The sequence below is a fragment of the Helicoverpa zea genome, chromosome 10 (assembly GCF_022581195.2).
Source record: "Helicoverpa zea isolate HzStark_Cry1AcR chromosome 10, ilHelZeax1.1, whole genome shotgun sequence".
Classification (NCBI taxonomy): domain Eukaryota; kingdom Metazoa; phylum Arthropoda; class Insecta; order Lepidoptera; family Noctuidae; genus Helicoverpa; species Helicoverpa zea.
In genome coordinates this window covers 7,883,716-7,907,456 of record NC_061461.1, presented here as the reverse complement: position 1 = coordinate 7,907,456, position 23,741 = coordinate 7,883,716, and the positions used below count along the sequence as shown (strand labels likewise).

The 23,741-nt window shown below is 35.5% G+C and overlaps 2 protein-coding genes across 3 annotated transcripts in view; both read left to right on the top strand.

The window, feature by feature from the left end:
• LOC124633860 (alkaline phosphatase-like) overlaps positions 1-23,741 on the top strand; it is a 97,997-nt gene that overhangs the window by 49,486 nt on the left and 24,770 nt on the right. The window contains exons 3-4 of one of the 2 annotated variants that reach the window (XM_047169227.1): positions 21,734-21,840; positions 22,585-22,692. In XM_047169227.1, coding sequence (XP_047025183.1) covers positions 22,596-22,692 — 97 coding nt within the window. In that variant the 5' untranslated portion in view covers positions 21,734-21,840; positions 22,585-22,595. Of the gene's footprint in view, positions 1-21,546; positions 21,841-22,584; positions 22,693-23,741 lie in introns of those variants that run through there. The other variant, XM_047169228.1, reaches the window with a different exon arrangement.
• LOC124634141 lies at positions 7,836-8,738 on the top strand. Its single transcript, XM_047169564.1, has one exon. The coding sequence runs from the start codon at positions 7,836-7,838 to the stop codon at positions 8,736-8,738; it is 903 nt and encodes a 300-aa protein (XP_047025520.1).

Here is a 23,741-nt window from a genome sequence, read left to right as displayed (position 1 = left end):
TAATGCTATTTAACATCAAGAGTAACTGGCAGCATGCTCTTTTATATGAGTCCTTTGAAACTTTCTGAAGCTGTCCCTTTCACCATTGTGCATTATTTTCATCACAATGCATAAGAGCTTTTTTTATCACACTTTCAACTGTGTTAACTATTATTTAGTCTTAATTGAACACTCCAGTCACTTATTACTCTATGATGTGAATGCGTAATGACGGAATTTGGGTAACCATAAGTTTCAAGTTGACCGTTACCGAAAGTATTTATTCCAGTTTTCGTGCTCATTTCGAGTAATTATTTAGTTAACTCGATAACTTAGTGTAACTTAGCCTAATCTTCGACTTTCGGCGATTAAGTTTAGGGTTAGCTTAGCTGTTGACTAGGTTTAGATCAACAAGAGTTCAAGTTTGTCTTTATTTGTGCGCTTGAATGTTTATGTTTACTTGGTAACTTGAGTTTGCAAATAGTCTCCATTGTAGTTTATTGACTGCAGGCGCTTTAAGGATAGAAACTAAATAGTGGTTGAATGTTGAAAACAAAACATTTTATCAATCTCAGAGCGCTAAATACAAGAGCGACCGCGATTAGTAGCAGTGATTGCGTTACTTTGAACATTTTATAACTTTTTGCCTATAATAAATACTGGCCGTTTTTCTGCGGTTTCACCCGCGTCTCGTGGGAACTACTGACTTTGTTATATAAAATATAGCCTGTGTTAGGTACAAGTGTTATTTTTTAGCAGTGGAAGAATTATCAAATCGGTTTAGTAGTTTCGGAGAACACAAACAAAACATAAAATACGCACCACCTTGTATAGGAAAAAATGTGGTGCTGTACTTATTAAAACAGCTTTTCATGATTAAACTAAATATATTTTTGGTCAGTTTCTTACCGCAGTAAAAAGTATGTTCCTAAGTTTATTAGTGTTGTTAGCTGTACTTACTTGTGCACAGATTTTAAGCCGAACTCAACTAAGTTAGCTCAGTACACACATTTTGGTGCAACACAATCCAGTAATTTAGTTAAACTGATTCTCTTGTTATCTGGGATCCTCTAATGTGTTACTGGAAATTAACTGAATAATCGGATTACTGGCGTAGAATTCGGCTTCATGATAAGAGAGCTTTTACCTAAAAGGACGTGATACACCACAGTTTTTATTATTACAGAAGTGATTCTTTGTTTAGTGTGGGTTTAAAATGAGAATAGAGATACAGAAGTTTGAACATGTAAAAAAGTTTATTTGTTATTTTTGACAAGATATGTAACATGACATGAAAGACACAAAATCTATATGACTGATATTAAATATTTCGACTAAGATGCTTACTGGTCAAAATGATAATTTATTCAGTGAAAGCTAGCAATTACTTTATTTATATATTCTTGTAATCAAAGGTATATAGTCCGCTTCAATCCTTATCAAAGAACTATGAAACTACAATTTGCAAGTTGCCAGAACACTTATCTACCTACTATACCAAAACTTTTATTATTATCTTACAAAGTTCCTAATATGTCTACAAAAGAACTTATATCAAAGAAAGACGTACTTACTTATTTTTTCCGTATATTCCTAACAGACGTATAGGCCCGAAGGACATAAATAAGTAAGTTCAGTAACTTACTAAAGCAGGGATAGGTACTACAAAGAGTGAATATATTTCGTTTGATCATTCATACAAATTGGCACACATGTGTCTTTCCTAGAAAATGGGATTTCAGATAGAACATATCTTGGTATATTTACATAATATAATCCTAGAAATTCAGCTAACATATTATCTACTAGCTTTTGCCCGCAACTTCGTTCGCGTGGAATAGTGACTACCAGCAGATTTTTGATTTGACCAATAGATGGCGCTATATGTGCGGAATAATTTTATTTTTATTTATTTTTTTGTAATAAAAACTATCCTATGTCCTTTCTCAAGTTTCAAACTATGTCTGTACCAAATTTCACACAAATCGGTTCAGTAGTTTAGGCGTGAAGAAAAGACAGACAGACAGACAGAGTTACTTTCGCATTTATAATATTAGTTTGGATTCTGCATTTACATACAATTTTGGGTTATGGAATTTGTAAATAGAACTGTTGCTCTGAAGAAATATTTTCATCGTTTACACACCGTAAAATATTAACCACTATAAGTATTTGGTTTTTCAACACTGACTCAGATAATCCTATCTTATAATATAGAAAAGCATTTTTACATAAAAAGATTGTCGCCTAATCTGAACAAACCATAAGGAAAAAACATTTCCTTTCGCTTACCCTTTATGGAACTTTCTAAACCCCTGAGGGAGGATAATATAGTAAGTTTTGCTTTTGGTTAACCCCCGGGATACCATCATGCATCGAAAAGCTACGGTGACTCAATCGGATTAAATATTTGATATCAAAGTAAATATGAAATCTGGGACCAAAAACAGATTACCGTTAACTTTTTGCGTTTTCAGCCATTCAATACAGTAGCTGTGGTGGAAGAAATAATGACATTCCCACTACATTTTTGATCTCATGACCTTTGGAGCAAATCGGAGTCATGGAATGTAATAAAGTTTATTGAAATCTGTTTTCTTATTTATTTTTGTCTACATCTTGTTTGATGAGAACGATGGAAACATCCACAGAATTGCTTATAAGTATCAGGGAATATTTTATAGTTAGTTACAGCCTTTTTATCGTCCCACTGCTGGGCACGGGCCTCCTCTCACACAGAGAAGGAATATTAATATTTACAATATTTTACTTATTAAAAAATACTTTGAAATTACGCTTCAAGAACTGTGCATCCCTATTTAAAATGAAAGAGACATAATTTTTTACATAGCTTTTAAAAAGCTCGCTACTTTCCACCCTTTTAGTTTACACAGTAATACAGTTTTCCGCTTACACGCTGCTGAAAGACACACATCCTTAATAATGGGGTCACGTTCGTACTGTGAATAATAGAAAAGGTTAGCACTAAGAGCTGTCTCATTATTTACTACCTGTTTAGTTAAGTGACGGCAAAGGGAATAGGGTAACTAAAGTTCATCACTTACTTCGTTAAGCCTGTAGATTATGAAGGTTTTCAAGGTGGTCAAGAACTGTGCATCCCTATTTAAAATGAAAGAGACATAATTTTTTACATAGCTTTTAAAAAGCTCGCTACTTTCCACCCTTTTAGTTTACACAGTAATACAGTTTTCCGCTTACACGCTGCTGAAAGACACACATCCTTAATAATGGGGTCACGTTCGTACTGTGAATAATAGAAAAGGTTAGCACTAAGAGCTGTCTCATTATTTACTACCTGTTTAGTTAAGTGACGGCAAAGGGAATAGGGTAACTAAAGTTCATCACTTACTTCGTTAAGCCTGTAGATTATGAAGGTTTTATATTTAGATACTTTGACAACCTCTGTGGCGCAATGGTCACCAAGCCGGACTGCCGAATCTGAGGTCCCGGGTTCGATTCCCGGTTCGGTCGACATTTGTGTGATGAGCATGCTTGTTGGTCGTGGTCTGGGTGTTACAATATGTATTTATAAACATGTATATTTGTAGCTATATGTAGTTTATCAGTTGTGTTAGCACCCATAACACAAGTTAATTCATAACTTACCATGGGGCTAACCAACCGTGTGTGAAAAGGTGTCCCGACATTATTATTATTATACTTATGACTTTGTGCCCACATTTTCATTTATCCATAGTTTGTTGCAGTATTATTTAAGTATGTCTGCAAACTTTTAAAACTAAAGTGTGTCCAAAATAGGTAATGAATCTGTGAGCTACTTAAGGAATCTAAAAAAATCTGTGCCTAAATATGGGACTATGAACAGAAAGTAATATATATTTGTTGAAAAGTAATATATATTTGTTGAAAAATTATAAGTAAATAACTAATTTATTTGATTTCAGAATTATTTTTCAAGTTCCCAGTAATGAGCAAAGTTTTAACTTTCTACAACAGTATTAGGTTTCTTGAAGAAAGTTGAACTGTGTTAAACATAATTGTTGTCTATAAATAATCGCTTCGATAGAACTTTAAATATAGTTACAAACCTAGTGCCTTTATGTATACAGATACACATTGTATACATTGTCCATTATCGTAACATTTGAGGTGGCATTTAAACTATTACAATGAAAACTTCATAGATAACAGAAACAATACCTATATTATGCTCATAGATGGGCAATCTAACTATTCTTATAGAATATGGATAGTTAAGTCTGCGAATTCCCACAGTGCATACAGCCTTAATTCTGTATAAAACAAAACAAAAGTTTAATATAACTTTAGGGACACAGACATGACTTAACAAGCGCCGTAGCATCGTAGCAACATCTCGTAGCTGCATTTCGTAGCACAATAACTTTAATAAATGTCTACGAAGCTACTACGGTATTTCAAAGGTTGAATGTCGTTGCACTAATTTTTATACAAAGCATTTAGGTCGCGGTACTGTTTTTCATATCAAACCAGCTTCCTTACATATGGTTTATTTTAGGGATTATTTTTTGTACGAAATCCTATTTTTATATGATGTAGTGCTAATGTACGCTAGGGACAAAAATGCCTTGACTTAAGCACGACCACGGGAGAAGCATTGCACGATATCTTGAAAGCTTTAGTAGGCGTAGTAACAAGTTGTTATAGTTGTAGTGTTGTAAGTAGTAAGTTGGGAAAGTCATAGAAAAGTATAGAAAACAATCACACAACCTTATTTTTTTGCCCAAAATAATCCGGTACATCATAACGCTTGTGTTGACTGTTACCGAATGTTTCAAAACAAAATAAAATGCTCGATGTTGACTGTAATCCCGTTTGGGGACTGCGAAGAGATTGGCTCGGTTTGCCTCATGAAAAAATATTGAAAGTTTATGTCCGCAACCATGTTAGAACTGAGCTGCGTTTAAATAATAAAGGCTCTGTGGGTTTTCGGTATTATGTTGGATACGTTTGTGCAGATTTCGGCGTGGGCTTTCTGCATTTGTTCACCTGGGAAATTTTGGTATTAAACAAGCGGTTATATGTGATGATTTATTTGGTTTATAAATGGGAATGAACAGTTAAAGAGTGTCCATTCTAGACAGCTGTTATTTAACTTCAGTGTATGTATGAATAAGAGTTTATTTGTGGATCACCTTATTACGTAAGGTAACTTAATCTAACCTAAGTTAATGATCAACGATCGTGGTGGTCTCTTTCTTATTCATCACTTGAAATCTGCTGCGCAGCCTTTTTAAATAATATGTATTTTATTACTCAAATTACTGTGCCGTAATAAACATTGAAAAAGCTGCAAAATGAAATCTAAGAAAAATTAAGTTAGCCAAAGTTTTGTTAGTCTTGGGCGGTATCCGAAACGGCTATAATTGAGAATAAACTTTAACTAAGAGTTTTATTTTCCTCGATACAAAAAACAGTTGTAAAAAATATAACCAGGAACTGTTGTCTGAAGCTATATTTTATTTATTTAAACTTTATGCAACAAAAATATTACATAGGCAGACTTAATGCCATAGGCATTCTTTCCAGTCCAGTATTTTACTGACAATCTTTGAACACTTATGTTATTTATCCAAGATAGACAATATTAAGTAAGTTTAAACTCTCACTTTTCCGAAATTCTGAAGTTTTGTATGATTAAAATACAGACATACACTTAAAAAACACGCTTTAGCAGATCATTTCGAATTACATATATTTAAATTTTAACACCCGCATCCACGAGCCGTGTCTCCCGTAACCACGATACAATGTACGTTACCGAAAATGTCGTTCCATTTCAGGTGGCTGCTATAATGAACGGGAAATTAAAGAAAAACAGAATGAAATTACTTATTTTAGTTGTTCTCATGCTAGCTTAATAATGAGTTTAAACTGAAAGACGAAAATAGCTACGTAATTAATGACAACAATTTTGTGTAGAGTTTGTTTGCGAATATCTTACCCTACTACATTACACCAACTGTTAAGTTCTGAACTCAAAAGTCTAGGTACTTGTGTCAGGCAGAGAACTAGTTAGACTTACTACAAGCATAGACTAAATATTAGTCTATGCTACAAGTATCACAGTAGAGGAATGCCTTATAAACGTGAAAGAATAGCTAGGTATATTTTTCAGGGAAAACCGTGTTTTTCTTTGATATTTAAGTGTTCCCAACGTATCGATCACGTTCTTATCACAAAATGATATTTGCTCACGACCGAGTCAATGGGAAAGTTAAACCCACTAAGAACCCGGAAAAAGATTGCAGAAAATGATACATCTATAGCCCATGACTCCGATTCTCGATATAACTTTTAATCGATAGTAGGTATAATCGGTAAAGAGGATGATAAGCGAAAACATTATTGTTTTTGGTAACTTATTCGATCCTTTGGGTTTTTGGCAGGCAGCACTTATTTGATTACATGAAGAATTGTTTGTGAGTAAGCTACACTTTGTTTGAACGTTTCTTATTTCTTCGAAGGAAAATTCTATTTGTTTTTACATGAGATTAGAGTCTGTGTTAGGTACTTTGTGACACAGAGGCCGTATTGTTCTACTTATAAAGCGTTTAATCTGGCAGATGTTTCAATTTGCGATAATGATACTTCTTTGCCCTTGTCACTTTAGTAAATGCTTGAACATTTTTTTATTTTTTATTCTTTGATATTGTAGATAATGGTTGGTACAAAACTGCTAAGGGCGAGCATGGTTTTTATAAATTAGAATACTTACTTAATAACCATTTGAGTTTGAAAGTATTTTGTCGATATAAGTAGGTTGACAGTTCAAAGATTCTTGTATTTCCCCAAATATGAGAAGGATAAGACAGTATTTCCCTCTCCCTTTGTTAATTAACGTCTCGGTAACTTCCTTTAATTATATCCTCTTCGTGTTCTTGTAATCTTCATCGTCGGTCGTCCCAAAGATGTTATCAGTAAATTGGTGCTTCTTACTACCGTGTCACTTAATTTATTTTTATAAAACAAACTTCAACTGCCTGATGGAGAGGAAGAGGAAGACCTAAGAAAAGATGGATGGATTGCCTGAAAGATGATATGAATAGGAAGGGAGTGAGTGTCAGTATGACGAGTGACAGGGGAAAATAGAAGAAAATGACATATTGCGCCGACCCCAAGTAAAATTTGGGAACAGGGCAGGAGAAAGAAGAAGAAACTTCAACTGCCTGTTTTTTATAAATTGTAGGCTTATAGTCTTGTACATGCTGTTCAATTCATTCATCATCTCCGCGCAAGCGCTAGCAGTTAGACGTGTTGCAAGTCGCTCCGTAAAAAATTAAATATATCTGTTAATATAACCGCTTTCAAAACAGTATTATTGCACTAATATAGTAATTCATATGTGAATATAAGCTTTGAAGAAATAATATCTATGATTTCTTCATCAAACACGAAGAAATCACAAAATCAAAATTTATGAGAAGCAACAAAACTCTAAACATTGGTGAGTCACGCGGTGACTTGTGTTCGTGAGCTGCTCCTATTCGTCGGCTGGTGGTGAGTCAGAAGACACGAAACGGCTCGGTGCGTCACCATATATGGTAACAAATCTACTATTGCCCCGCTCACTGGCACACAGGTACGAAAGACCGATTGTTTATTTCGCGACCACTGCATATGTTCTGGTGGTCTAGTGGAGTTCGAATCGACACTGCACGCCGTAGATCACAAGTTCAAATCCGATGAACCACAATTATTTTTGAACGTCCTTTTAGTTTTTTTTTGCTTGCATTTTGTTTGTGTTTTGAAACGATTGCTTGGATTTCTGCCATAATAAGCGATTTTTGTTTTTTTTTTTTTTTTTTTTTTTGCTTCGCTAACTTTAATTTGAAATGGCTGATGACACGTCTCCCACAAACAAACATGAAAAAGCTCCTCTGCGAAATGTGTCAACCACTAGAGGCAACAAAAGGCAAGCACTTGGATCTCCGCCTCAGGAAACTACTGAAAAATTATTATCTAGACATGATGTTCGTGAAATTATTGAGGAAGTGATGGAAACTAAATTATCTATAATGTTGGCTAAATTTAATGACACCATGATTGCGCTACTGAATAGTAAGTTACAGCCTATCAATGAAAAAATTTCAGCCATGGACGACTCTTTGAAATTTATTAACAGTCAGTATGAGGACCTCCTAAAGGAACATGTTTCATCTAAGGATACCATTATTGAACTGCAGAAGGAGAATTTGGAAATGAGAAATAATATTAAAACGTTAAACATGCGCGTAGACCAGCTAGAGCAGCAAACTCGAGCTAACAACATCGAAATTCAATGCTTACCTGAAAAGAAGCACGAAAACCTGTTTAACATTGTGTCAGAAATTGCTAAAGTGTCGGGATGTGTCATGGAAAGCAGAGATATATTGCACTGTACCAGGGTTGCGAAAATCAATCCAAACAATAGTAGACCACGTTCCATAGTAGTACAGCTGGCTTCCCCTAGAATTCGTGATCAATTCCTGGCATCTATTATTAATTTTAATAAAAATAATAAAGACAATAAACTAAACAGCATGCACCTAGGCTACCCAGGACAAAAATCCGCCATATTTGTGACTGAACATCTTTCGCCAACATACAGAGCTTTGCATGCTGCTGCGAGAATAAAAGCCAGAGAAATTGGTTATAGCTTTGTGTGGATTAGAAATGGTAGAATTTTCATGCGTAAAACACAAGAATCAGAGCACATCTTGGTGAGAAATATGGACACTTTAAAAAAGCTTACTTAGTACTTTCTATCATTTTTTTTATCGCAGTATTGGCATTAAAAAATGTTACAATTCTCGGCTTCTACTGATAATATTAATATTTACTATCAGAACACGAGAGGTTTACGCACGAAAACTCATAGCTTTTGTCGTCAGTTATCGTTGGAGAGCTATGATATTGTTGTATTGACTGAAACTTGGCTGAATAGTGGTGTTCTGAGCTCAGAGCTTTTCGACGATAGATATACAGTATACAGAAGGGATAGAGATGGTAGGAAGAAGGACGGGGGAGGTGTATTAATCGCCATATTAAAGAAAATTAACTCAAAACGCATGGTTCACTGGGAAAGCCAATGTGAGGATCTTTGGGTTACTATTGAGGTACCGTCTATGAAATCTATTCGTCGAATAGCTCTGTGCGCAGTTTACTTGCCGCCTCCAGTGTTACGTAGTAACTTGGAAAATTTTTTGGACTGTTGTAATGTGATACTTGAACAGATAGACTTGCATGTCTGTATAATCGGTGATTTTAACTTAGGTAACATAGATTGGAACTTGGTTTATGACTCAGTGAATAATTATACTCCTCCTGGCATTAGCAATGCACTAATAGACTTTACTCACATGCACAAATTGATACAACTTAATCGTGTTGTGAATGTGTCTGGACGAATTTTGGATTTAGTCTTAACTAACTTACCTTCAGGTAGCGTTGCCTCGGCCCCAAACTCCCTAAGTACTATTGATATCCACCACCCCCCAATCGAAATCCTGCTCAAATCGAGTAAAGAGATAGGACTTCCATACAATCCCCAGACTAAAAAAACGAATTATTACAAACTCGATTACCAAAAAATTTGTGAGAATTTAAAGGATATAGACTGGGATGAAGTTTTCAGGGATACGGGTGATGTTAATGAAATGCTTCGTATGTTTTATGACAGACTTCTTAATATTATACATATACACGAGCCTTCTAAGTCTACTTATAAATATAAAAAATATCCTGCCTGGTTTAATAAAAACTTAATAAGAACATTAAAAGAGAAAGAAAAGGTAAGAACTCGCTATAAAATTTATAAGAACCCAAGGGATGAGATCGAACTCAGGTTATTGGGCAAACGATGTTCCAAATTGGCTACCGACTGTTATAATAGTTATATGAGAGACATAGAAAATGAAATCACTAAAAATCCGAACCGCTTCTGGACTTACATTAAAGATAAAAAAGGTGGCTCTAGCTCTTTTCCTGCTACAATGACTAATGGTACTGTAATAACATCAAATGGTCCGCAAATATGTGAATTGTTTGCATCAAACTTTTCTTCCGCATTTAGTGATGCGAAAGATAAGTATAATGAACCAAGGTCCGATTTTCTTAATAATATGAAAAATAATAGTCTCCCACTAACGGCACCGGTAGTCGATCGCGAAAGTTTGCTTAATAAGCTTAAGTTATTGGATCTTCGGAAAGGTGCTGGCCCTGATGGTATTCCACCTATATTTATTTACAAGTGTGCCTCGGTTTTGGTATACCCACTAACAAAGATTTTTAACAGATCTCTGAGCACAGGTATATTCCCGGACTTATGGAAATCAGCAAAGGTTATTCCAATACATAAGAGTGATGAAAGGGACGACGTCAGAAATTATAGACCTATCTCTATCTTGTCTACTTTTGCCAAGGTTTTCGAATCCTTAGTCTGTCCATATATACAAGCACACTTTAAACTGTATTTGAGCTTTTCTCAACATGGCTTCGTGAGCTCTAGATCAACTTGCACCAATCTAGCGACTTTTACTGAGATGCTATCGGATGCCATAGACTGCGGCAAGCAGATGGACGTCATTTACACAGACTTTAGCAAAGCCTTTGACCGCGTACCCCACCATATACTTCTGTCGAAGTTATCTGCGTACGGAATTACCGGTACACTCTATGATTGGCTAAAGTCTTATCTCGAAAATCGTGTTTTCTTTGTTGTTGTAAATGGTTTCCAATCTGGAACCTACAAGACGTCGTCAGGGGTTCCTCAGGGCTCACATATTGGACCAATTGTATTTAATGTCTTCGTTAATGATATCCCGCACTGCCTTCGATTCTCCGAATGTTATATGTACGCAGACGATCTCAAATTCTGTAGGATAATTGAATCTGAAAACGATATAACATTACTTCAGAAGGACGTAGACTCGTTGGTTCAATGGTGCACCGATAATGATATGATGTTAAACGTAAAAAAATGTTACCACGTCAAATTCACTCGAAAAAAGAAATTTGCGGCTAGTGTCTATCATATCGGTAATAACGTAATCCAAGAGGTGGATCAAATAAGGGACTTGGGAGTGGTTTTTGACAACTCCTTGACGTTTGTACCTCACGTTGAAAACGTTATAAAAAAAGCATCCAGAATGCTGGGATTTATTTTAAGGAATGTTGCTGGTTTTAAGCAAAGCAGAACAAAAATATTATTATATAACAGTATGGTTCGTAGTATATTGGAATACTGTAGCACAGTTTGGAGACCTCATTACTCCACGCACATTCTTCGACTGGAGCGAATCCAAAAACGATTCCTCTGGCATTTAGCCTATGCCAGTGGAAAGGCGAAACGAATACGATCATATAAGGACCGATTATCTTGCTTTAGGATGGTATCATTGGAGAAACGAAGAAGGATTAGTGACTCCATTTTCTTATATAAATTACTCCGGTGTAAAATAGATTGTCCCCTTTTACTATCCAAATTTCAGTTTCGGGCACCTTCTAGACTACCGCGTGGTCCCATTACTCCTTTACACCCTCCTCTCCGCAGAACTGTGCTTGGTGCTAATTCTGTCGTGCCTCGTATTTGTAAATTGCTTAATGGCTTTAGCGACCTCATTGATGTCCATTTTGACTCATATGCCAAGTTCCGTAGAACGATTACCAGTAGCGTTTAATTGTTATTTTTTATGTCTTTTCTTTTATTTATAGTTATTTTTGTATTTTATTGTGTCTCTTTTTGTTTTTAATTTAACTTAATTTAATTTAACATTTAAGCAAATTATAAATTGTACCTACTTGTTTCACAGCTTCTATGTTTATGGAGCATGCAGTGCTAGCCTATAAGAAATTGTTGCACTTAACTTATGTTGTGGTTGAAAGTCATTTATGTTATTTTTAGTGTAAATAATTGTTGGTTGGCCAATAAAGAAAAAAAAAATAAAAATAAAAATAAATTCCTCCATAGTTTGCGCCCTCAGGTTTGGGATAAACATCGAACATTTTGCATGAAATGAAAAATAAAATATTCAAGCACATGCGATCCCGATGAGAAAAAGGTTTTTCCTTCATTTGTTTTATCTACACGTGTTTAAATGCTTTAATACTTGAACTTAAAAAAATTCAACAAATTTTACTATTTATAGAACATGTCAGTCAACGATTACATTATAATATTATTTACAAATTTTAATACATTATTAATAAACATTCATTGGTTACAAACGTACTGTAAACTTCATAACGCATTTAAGTGTCTTTTATTAATATGTTAAAGCGAATTTTCTGCACTAACGAATTTTATTTATTTATTTATAGAAATGTACATTATTCCTTTTGATTTCCCACTTATTAATTTTATTTTGTGGTTATAACAGCCATATTTCGGTTCAGATACCGTTTCCGCAAAGACCAAATATTGAACATCACCATTTCAAAATATCTCGATAAATTGTACTGAGGTTTTAAATCAAACAATGGATGTAAGTACATGAACCTTTAATTAATGATAAATCGTACCAATACAACCAAAAGGTTAATTATAATTAATGCTGGCAACAAACGAAATTAACATCCGTGAGCCGAAAATAGTTTCGAGCTCATTATCGAACCTTATTATCTGATATTGAATCAAAACATCGGCCCACTCATCTCCAGCCAATATATTTCTTTGTGAATTTCCTCATTGTCTCTAACAATGGGAAACTAATAACAGACAGGCTTCCTGTACAACGTAATCAAAAAAGAAATGAATGGAGCGACTTATTATATCAAACTACATATGTATGTATTTATTCGGGGAACAATACGTCAGTGAGTAAAACGCGTCATGTAAGAAACATCATGTATTCTTACAACGGACACTTAATTTGTAGGACATTTGTGAAGGATTTTCCCTAACACTCTCTCGAGACAAATACACGATTTCATTTGTATTGTTGTTAATTGGTAGGTATTTTTGTCACCGCGATCTTAAATAGGAAATTGCGAAGGCAAAGCATAGTATATTTGATTGATTTGAATATTATTAACTAAGCTGTTTAAAAATATTTCGTAAAAAAAAAGGGTAATAAAAATTAAGCTTCTTTTAAGCTGAAAAAGTACACACATTTACCTATGTAAGGTTCTTTGGGTCAATGCTATATTTGGTAAATTATCTATGTTCTATGTACATCAGTTAAAGATGGTCATTTATCAAACGGTTGATTTATGAGCTAGTAAAAACATTCTGCAATAATTATCTCTGTAAACAGTAGATATAAATCTCCAAAACTGATAGTATTTTAAGGTTTAATTATTATTCTACTTTTAATTACGTGAAAACAAAACTTAATTTAAATTATAATGAAGCTCAATTTCAGACAGAGTCCAAGTTAATCTTTATTTTCAGATTAATCTCTATTTTTTAATGAAGATTGATTCTCTTACGTCAATTACAATCAAGACTTAGTTCTCCTAGGAGCGGATTATGTCCATTCATTCTAAAAACTCGAGTGATGCGTTGTATGGACATAGATATTTAAAAAAGAGTATTAGGTACAAATAGTCGCAAGTCGCACATGACTTTTGCTTCTGAAACCTTTTCAGTGTACATTTTACCTGCGTGGGTTTGTGAAATGTATTTTTTGTGGCAAAACACAACATTCCAACCTGTATCGCTTTTCCATATTTATAAACTTGCTGAGTAGCACCGGCCACCGGTTGAAAAAAAAAACTTTTAAAATCTGTGTTTTTGTCGTTCTACCCATTCCAATTGCTGGATACACAAAATAAAAACAAGCAATGAAGTTTTCTCTCAGCTCTTCTCGCTTTTCCCAATTCAACTGTTCAGAAATTTGTTGCGACTTTAATCTGGCAAGTAATTAGAAGGGGGAAAAGTATTCTAACATTCCTTTAGAAGCCGGTTAAGTTAAATGGGAGTCGGTAGATACCCCAGCCCGGCCTTTTTTGCGTCGGTGTTTCTCTATTCCATATTTAAATTTGTTTTTTTAAACAAAAGCTAATCTACTTATTTAATGTATACTTACAAGCTGTTTTGGATACCTTTCAGTCTTTCTTACATAAAAGTGTTTTAAGAAAATATTTAGAGATGCCGCCAGGGTTTTATTCATTTAATGGATCACGTTGAATGTATTTTTTTTAAGTCAATTGTAATATAAATGGAAAGCTTTCATTTCTAAAGCGATGATTTCAACTGCGTTTAAATCCTACTAATATTATAAACGCGAAAGTTTGTATGTATGGATGTATGGATGTTTGTTATTCTTTCACGCAAAAACTACTGAATGGATTTTAATGAAACTTTACAATAATATAGCTTATACATCAGAATAACACATAGGCTACAATTTGTAAACATATTGTTCGAAATACTAAACCTGCGCAGACGAAGTCGCGGGCACCAGCTAGTAAATCAAATAACTTCATTAATCAACCCTAAAACTCAAGTTGTTCTTCAAGAATTAAAACAACATCCCAAAGTTTTGTTTTTTACGATCGTTGAGACCTTTCGCCTAAAAGCATTATATTACTATCCGGAATGGCTAAGTACATTTTCGGGCAAGTAAAGTACTCAATAACTTTGTAATGGCTGGCTGAACATTCGTGACGTACCCGGTATAACAGCTGCGTAAGACATAAAAGAAGTAAAAATTAAAAAGTAACATTCGGGAGCCGGTCGGTGGTCGAGCAATAAATTAAAAAATAAATGAAAGAAAATTATTTGTCGTAATTCTTGCTCGATCATTCGAGAGTTTGGGAAAGAAAGGAAATTTGTTTATGAATTTCCGTAGTTTAGATTAATTTAATAATTTTGTTAGAACCTGAATATAACATTCAGTTCTACTTAAATGGAATAGCCCCATGGGACTAACCGACCATGTGTGACGGTATCGCGATATTAGAAAAAAAAAACTTTCTGCCAAATAAGGGGGCTATTATAGTTCAGCGTATGAATAAACGAGGCAATTTCGTAGAAGCAAAACTGCATTGCAATTTCATTTAATAAAACATCATCGGTAGGTCTTCTAATTAATTTTCTCCGAATGGTAAAGTCCAACTCAATATTTGAGTAGTGTAATTAACTTATGTCGTAATGCGGTAAAAAAAATTAATATATAAAATTCTGCACATAGTGACAATAAAATATATCAAGACTTAGAAAAATATATAGCATTTTTCTATAGTTATATTAGTAGGTAAGTACATAATTTATTATAGAGAGAACTTAACTGATCAGTAATATTTAAGTAAGTCAGCCTATATGTAACTTGCATATAAATCTATTGCAAAACGACCAAGCTTGTTTGACTACTCAATAAAAAATTAAAAGCGCTACGCGGCTTAATTTTTGCCCTGAATTCTCAACATATACTTAACTTGGTTACGAACAAACCTGAGTTCCGAAGCCTGGTAATAGGCATTCATTTCATAGCACTAGAAATTTCCAAGACTCAATTATTTGCAGTAACTCTTATGTAAAATATATTTCCCATTTACTTGGTATAAATACCTCGTTGACATAGTTTTATAAAGCTGTGACTCTGTGACCTGAATTTGGATTATTTTAGTTCACAAACAGATACTTAGACTTCTTTTATTTTCTTTATAGGCTCTTAAGAAATAATCTTTAGGGTACGTAGTCACTGGAAAAATATAGGAGCCTTTTGATACTTAGGCATTATAGAACAGCGAAGAATTTCTTTAGAAAAAATCATTTGATTTATTTGTTGTTTGGCGTATGAATCTGAATCTGAATGTAAGAGTACTATTTTCTGACTTGCTTATCAATAAATAATGATATATAGTGCTAAAACGTATCTGATGATAATTTATTATCCTCAAAAAGGTGATTTTAAGTTATCGTTTCCAACAATCTTTTTGGAGAAAAAGAAATGCTAATGTCTAGAAGTAGTAATTTGATTTACATCTACAGGAAAATTGTTCAGCATTTTTTCATTGTGAATCTGATTCACGTAATTCTTTTAGGTTGCGTGACAAACCGTGATTCAGGTTATATTTGTAGTATTCTTAAGGTTCCGTTGAAATGGAAATCTCATTATTTGAGTTCTTTTGTCTATGTGACTGTGTTTGAAAATCGCCTTCAGGAGTTGTTTTTCGGTGAATTTATTTGTAGTTACATTTTCTTTTCTTATACTATCCGAACTATGTTTGTATTTGGCGTAATGATTTGGTAGTATAATGGTTAATATGACAAGTTCCTTTATTAGGAATTCTTTAGGTTTCTCTAGAGTTTGGTTGTTACAATAGAAATGTAGTCGCCTGGCTCATTGGTTAAAGCTCCTCATTCTCAAGCGAGTACGTGATTTCGAATTCAGGTCTGGTGTCAATGCAACTTTTCTAAGTTATACTTATTTACAAATCATAGCTTAGTCATCTTTCGCTGAGTAGGTAGAGTTGAAGGAAACTACATCTAATTAAAAAAAATGTACCTTGCCATAAATGTTATTTCTAGTCACTAGAATATTTTAGTACGAGTAAGTTTTCAAAAGCTGTACACGGTAAACAAAATATTTGTACACCCAGATAGTTGTAGCCAGTGCACATGAGTTTGTAAACCAACCTCCTGTGTAGAAAATATTTAAAAAAAACTTAGCTGGTTAAATTCACCAAGTATTGAAGAGGTAGAAATAGCTTCTTACTAAAAGTATTTAATATTGAAACGTGATTGTAGAAACATAAACTTTTGCAAGTCCGACTAGAAGATGCAACTGCAACGTCGCCACTACTTCGAAGCTTTAAAAAAAATCTTCTGAAGACTTAATCAAACCGTGAGCAGAACCCGCGAAATAATAAGAAAAACTTTCTTTTACTAAAAGCAGTATTTTCTCCGGCGACTTGATAAGTGCAAATTGCTTCAAACGACTTAAATAAACTACGGTAAGGTAATTGAGACTAATTACGCCATTATGTTAGTTTTGACATAATAGCTCGCCTTAACTTTTATAGCGCATGTTGAATTGAAAATTTACAGCTGTGTTAGCGTAATTTTCTAAGGCGTTTTAGTTTTTTGCTCGAACATAATTGGGTATAACAATTATTTATGTGGAATAAATGTGTTATTTTAAGGAAAACGGAATTGTTTGTTTGGCATTTGGCTCCATGGGAACAAGGCTGCGGAGATTAAGGAAAAAGTGAATAAATCTATCTGCTGTACGTCAGTCATACATCATTCGGTCACAACTACTCTATATTCCGGTCCCAGGGGAGGATTCGCCAATTGACAATAGCATTTGCCTAGATATATTCGACTCTCTTTCTCTACTATCTGAAAAAACACTGACTACAATGCCTATTCTATTTTTCTTGGAAACTACTCGTAAAATGTTAGGCTTTTCTCTTTTTATTTGTATTTATTTTGTCTCAAAGCAACAACACATATCGTTACTCTGAATTTCAATATTTTACTATATTTTTGATCTACGAAATAGTATTTTTTCCTTGAAATGAGTTTCGTATTGAGTTATTCATGCATGACGTGACACAAGAGCCCAGCTGACAATTTTCGCCAGCAAGCCGTTCAATTTTATATCATAAAAGCTTGCTACTAGGTTTCGGTATTTCCGTGTAAAATATTAATGTGGCTGCCCCAACAAAGTGTGTCATGTAGGTAGCTTAAGAACAAACTTGCTAGAAGTTGCGCACTCACCTTGAATTCCTGTAGACCGCACTGTTGGCGACATCCCTCACAAAGAACTTATAAACCAAAAACTTCCGCCAACTCCATACAAACTAAAATAAGCTCAAATCTTTTGTTGGCCAGCGGATTTATTATTTCCATTGTAGTCCGCCACTTTTGTTTGAAAATAAAGCTCATTAGGAACAATATGATAAACGGAATAGAATTTCAAGCAGTTGATATCAGATTATTGACCGTTACGCAGCGTGTCCCAACTTCGGATTGCCATTCCAACTTTGATAATGGAATGTCGCTGCGGAACCATTGTATCTATGCTATTGTTTGACTTTTGAATTAAACTGTTTGCTGCCGAATGTAAGCTGTGGTATGTGCTCATTGTGGTCGTGTGTTTTATGATGGTAATGATGAAAACTGAGGTGTTACTGAAAAATGAGACGAATAAATGAAACATGCATTATCAAAATTATTTTATCAATGCAAACTAAGAGCTTGATTTTCATTTTGGTGCAAACATACCGAAAGTCAAAATTATGTTTTGTGCCAACAACGAATTAGGAAATTACGCCTATGTCAAATACCAGATTAATTGATTGTAAACTGTTTTGATTACTATTTCCCGGAATATTTGGCCGCAACATTTGCAAACTGAATATCGGACATCGCTTAGCGTGCCAGACTAGACACAAAGTTATCGGCACTAAATCTGACACTAAAGTAGAATTCAAAACAAGAGCGAGCGAACTATCGCGGCTGAAACTATTTGTGTCACCCCTACACGCTGTAACACATCCCTCCTGAAACAAATAGACATGTAGTATACGTATACGTATACGTATAGGTATTATCATATACGTTACGTACATGTCATATACAGGAAGCGTTGGGACGCAATCTCGTTGAAGGCTTCGGAAGTTCATTATGTACGCCTCAACTACACCGCCGACCACGGGACGCTTTTATAATTAAAATTAAGTATGACATTTTTAACTTATGCGGAGAATTTTTACCCTTCATTTTTTCAGGCTTACCAAACTATTCAGAACGGTCTAATTCCAGTATCAAGAACCTAATTTCTTAAAGCAAAATTACCCGCCGTAATCATTCAATTATCGCCGCCCGAAGAAATCTTTAACAAAATAATTAGGCGGGCTTATTAACATTTTCTTTCGGGGCCATGACACCGAACTTGTTAACACGAAACTCGCTGATTAAACAAGGAGAGCCGCAGGGATTTGAATAAATCGTTTGATATAATACAAATTCCTATTGATTGGACCTCTGTTCGGGCACAAAACAATTTTAAAGTTCGCCGTTTCGCTGACCGCAATCAGAAGAATGGAGTTGGGAACTTCACGGCTGTCGGTCCCTGGTAACCTCGTGGAACTTCCTCTTATCAGCGTATTCGCAGTTCCTTCGAGATAAATGAGATTCTCTCTTGTTCTTTAATCGCTCTGTCGCTATGTGTGCCGAGATTTATTCTCAAAGCGACCATCAAAATCATAATTTAGGTTATTTCCTTAGATGTACAGAGGAAATGAGAACGCTTTGTGGTATATCTGCCAGAAAAATGCTTATTGTATTTAGCGAGAGATAATTCTTTATTGTTCGTGACCCCGATTAGGTGGTGTCATTTATTGCACGGGTTGCCATCATTTGCTCTTACTAGTTTATTGACCCAGATATTTAAATTTAGGTCAGCTTGATTCTATAATTAGTTGCTGGGAAGGGTAATAAGCATGTGGGTGCCACGCTAATCGTTTTTCATGAATATCTTTCATATAAGATTTATCCCAAAATATATGTTTTTTTTATATAAATTATACAATGCAAGTAGCATTGTAAGGGTGCGTCCACATCTGGCGAATGCGCCGCGAATGCGCAGCACGCGAGCCGATCGCGAGCTGTTCGCGAGCTGCGCTCGTGCATTTTTGTTCGTGCGCCGCTTCTGCGCCGCCCGCGCGCAACTCGCGCGCGACCTAAGCGCCGCACGCGAGCGGCGCGCAGGCGGCGCGCGACGTCTGCCATCTTCGATAGTACTGAGCCAATATACGGAACTGTAAGGGCGAGAACTGATTGCGCGCAGATCGCGCGCCGCTCGCGCGCTCTATACGAGCCTTGCGTGAGTTGCGCTAAAGAGGCGCACCGAACTATTGCAGTGACTGCACGCGCGCAGCTCGCGGACAGCTCGCGATCGGCTCGCGTGCTGCGCATTCGCGGCGCATTCGCCAGATGTGGACGCACCCTAAGGTTTTCATTCCACAAACTAGGTATTATCTTTTATTTTTTCCGTTTAGCCCAAAATAATTGAATAGATTTACATTCAGATACCAGGGAAGACTAGTTCCATATGAGAGCTATTGTATTTTAGCAACAAAGGGCTTTAAAACAATGTAGGTAGTTCAGAGTCAAATATTTCGTAGACAATGTTTTTCGAGAGTGGTCTGAATGTATTACGTACACTGTTACAGCCTATTTATGTCCCACTGCTGGGCACAGGCCTCTTCTCACGTGGAGAAGGATTAAGCATTAATCACCACGCTTGCTCAATGCGGGTTGGTACCTAATTTCAGACTATATAGTCCAGGTTTCCTCAAGATGTTTTCCTTCACCTTTTTATCAGCCATTGGTGTCCAAGATATACTTAGAAAGTACATACAAACTTAGAAAAGTTGCATTGGTACTTGCCTGACCTGGAATCGAACCCACACCACACGTACACATAATTTATTTTTTAAATAATAGGTCATGCTTTTATAATAAAAATGATTGAAGACCCATTAATATGATGAAGACTTATAATTATCAAATTGTTTGCCTTAAAGAATATGGAAACAATCATAATTTATAAGTAACTATATTTTTAATTAATCATCATCCTCCGAGCCTTTTTCCCAACTATGTTGGGGTCGGCTTCCAGTCTAACCGGATTCAGCTGAGTACCAGTGCTTTACAAGAAGCGACTGCCTATCTGACCTCCTCAACCCAGTTACCCGGGCAACCCGATACCCCTTGGTTAGACTGGTGTCAGACTTACTGGCTTCCGACTACCCGTAACGACTGCCAAGGATGTTCAATGACAGCCGGGACCTACAGTTTAACGTGCCATCCGAAACACAGTCATTGGTGTCTAAGATATACTTAGAAAGTACATACAAACTTAGAAAAGTTGCATTGGTACTTGCCTGACCTGGGATCGAACCTGCGCCCTCATACTTGAGGTTGGCCCTTTCCCCACTAGGCCACCACGACGTTTTGTATATTTATTATTACGTTTATTTATTATTACGTTTTTTATATTAATTTTTAATTAATATTCCGTCTATATTCTGGCCAATATTCTGGCTGTCGAATATTCGCCAGCATAATGTAGGAACATAAAATATTACTTACTGATGGAACGTTCTAGATCCTACAACATCTAACTGATGAATAGGCTGCGCATAAATCATTAGGAAACTGATATCTATAGGTAGATACCCACTAACATATTGCTTTGTTCTGCGCATAATATAATTTTATAGGAAAATAACCTGTATTATGAAGGGATTCTACAGTATTATTTTTGTAAGTAATATATGTGTGTAACATCAACCAACATTTCTCCTTCATAAATCAAAGCGTAATTGGTCATGATGATCCAAACATGTAATGGTAGGCTTTTCCGAAATTAGTTTTGTTAGTAAGGAAATTCGGTCTGATGCAAAGACTACAATCAGTTACCTGTTAATGGAAATACAAGGAAACTGCATTTTTGGCCTAACTTATTTTTATTTTATTTTTGAGGAATTTTTAATATTAATTATTCATTTATATACATAGATATTAACATATTTACAATACATATAAAAACGATCCTAGTAAAACAAACAAACAAAAAAACACTAATTTTGAATGGGAAATTTTACAACCACGCCGATTAATTTTAAAATAACAAAACCTTGTTTCTGAAATACCATAGTTTGTTTTTTACTTTATAAACGCAAATTGCCCTATGGGTACTATAAAAGAGGATTATTAATTTTACTGTCAAGTACCCCCAGGCTATCATTCCTCAAGAAATAAAAATTAACAAAAACTTTTTTATCTTTGCAGATAAAGTGGAGAAACTTCGGTAATTATTTCGAAAACGCAAGTGGTAGTGCGTAACGACAACTCGGTGTTTCTTCAATACGCCCGGACAAGACTGCAGTACCGATGAGGTATGATTGCATATTGTGCACAGCAATGCAACAAATGTATATAGCAAACAATGTTGAAAGGTTCTTCTAATGGCGTTCACGGCCGTTTTCGGCCACGGCGGCTGTTCTCACTTAAGGAGATGAGCCAGCTGCGCAGGACATATTATAGTGCACGAGCATTTGCGCAGACACAGGTGCACTCTCTATTCCTTCACTCTCATAACCCGATGGGACGGCAATCCGACACGACCGGAAAGAGATCGGGCGCAGGACCGACATTTACGTGCTCTTCGATGCACGGGTGAATCAATCACCAACTTCCAGACTACGGGCTGCTTTGTGAAAGTTTAAGAAAACCCACAAAGCGATTTCGGCCCGACCCGGGAATCGAACCCGAGACCTCGAGCACAGCAGACGCGCTTGCGACCACTAGACCAACGAGGCAGTCAAAGTCAAAGGTTCTTCTAACCTACAGACAGAGATGTGTTGCTGGGGAGTTTGTTGCGTCACTTCTTCTCAGCAAAAATACATAGGAAGTGGTGAAGGGTGGGCGCTCTGGGAGCTGTCTTTTTTAAATTTAGATATATTTAATACTTTTAAGAACATGTGGTGTGTGCCTGTAAATGGTTATGTATTTAACTTGTAACTTTTTTTCGTATAGGTATCGATTTTTCCTTACATAATGCAAAAAAGAACTGTTGGCATAGCAAGTAATAAATAATTAAGGTGGTAAGCCGTGTATGAATAAACGATTTTTGATTGTAGGCTTGCGAATCATGAGTGCTTGGTGCTGCATCGCGATCATGATGTCTGCTATCAGCACCAGTGTTTTGTCGCCGGCACCGCAAAAGACTGAGGCTAAGGAGGCATACGGTAACTATACATACTCTAATTTTACGCATGCAACAAAGTGTGTGCTAAGTATGAATGTAGATGGATGGAGAGGAAGAGGAAGACCTAAGAAAAGATGGATGGATTGCCTGAAAGACGATATGAATAGGAAGGGAGTGAGTGTCAGTATGACGAGTGACAGGGGAAAATGGAAGAGAATGACATATTGCACCGACCCCAAGTAAAATTGGGAACAGGGCAGGAGAAAGAAGAAGAAGAAGAATTTTAGTTATGGCCGATTCTTCAATCAGTAAACTTTTATCTGGGGAATAAATATGGCGGTCTGATATATTTTCAATACAAAAGCTGTCAAAACGTAAAACAAATTTTTCAGAATAGTTATCTGGCGATTGATAAATCCGCCCTTAAACAAATAAATTACCCCATAATATTATTATAGTGTAGATTGGGTTGTTATCAGTCAAGTCGTTTATCATATTACAATAAATCCTTCCAACGTAGAGCCCAATTTAGATTTTTTCATCCAGCTATCTAATGAATCTCTTATGTCGATAAAAAAATATTACCTACATAGTATTATAATCCGTTGGTTTTGAAGAGCATGCTAAAAATGTATTTACCTACTCGTAGGTACATTAAATTATGTAAGCGGACATTTTCTATTATATTAGTACTTTAAATAGCTGGCCCTTGTGTTTACTCTACAAGGATAATTATAATGTTTAATTAATTAAATAGCGTTAATAAAATTCTTCAACCAAAATCTCTGCGCTGTTTTACACAGAGGTCGAACCATATTTGGCGTGTTAGTCAATTCAAAATACCGTCACTATAGTTCGGCCATTCAGAGAATGCGTTCCTGACACGTCGCGATTGAACTGACGACGTAACTTTGCAATGGCGTTGCAGTTACGATAAAAATATTTTTGCTGGTTGTTTACCGTTTTAACAATTGAGGAGCATTAAAACAACATTATTATATCAATAATCAATGAATGTAGTTACGTCGTCAGTTCAATCGCGACGTGTCAGGAACGCATTCTCTGAATGGCCGAACTATAATAAGTATA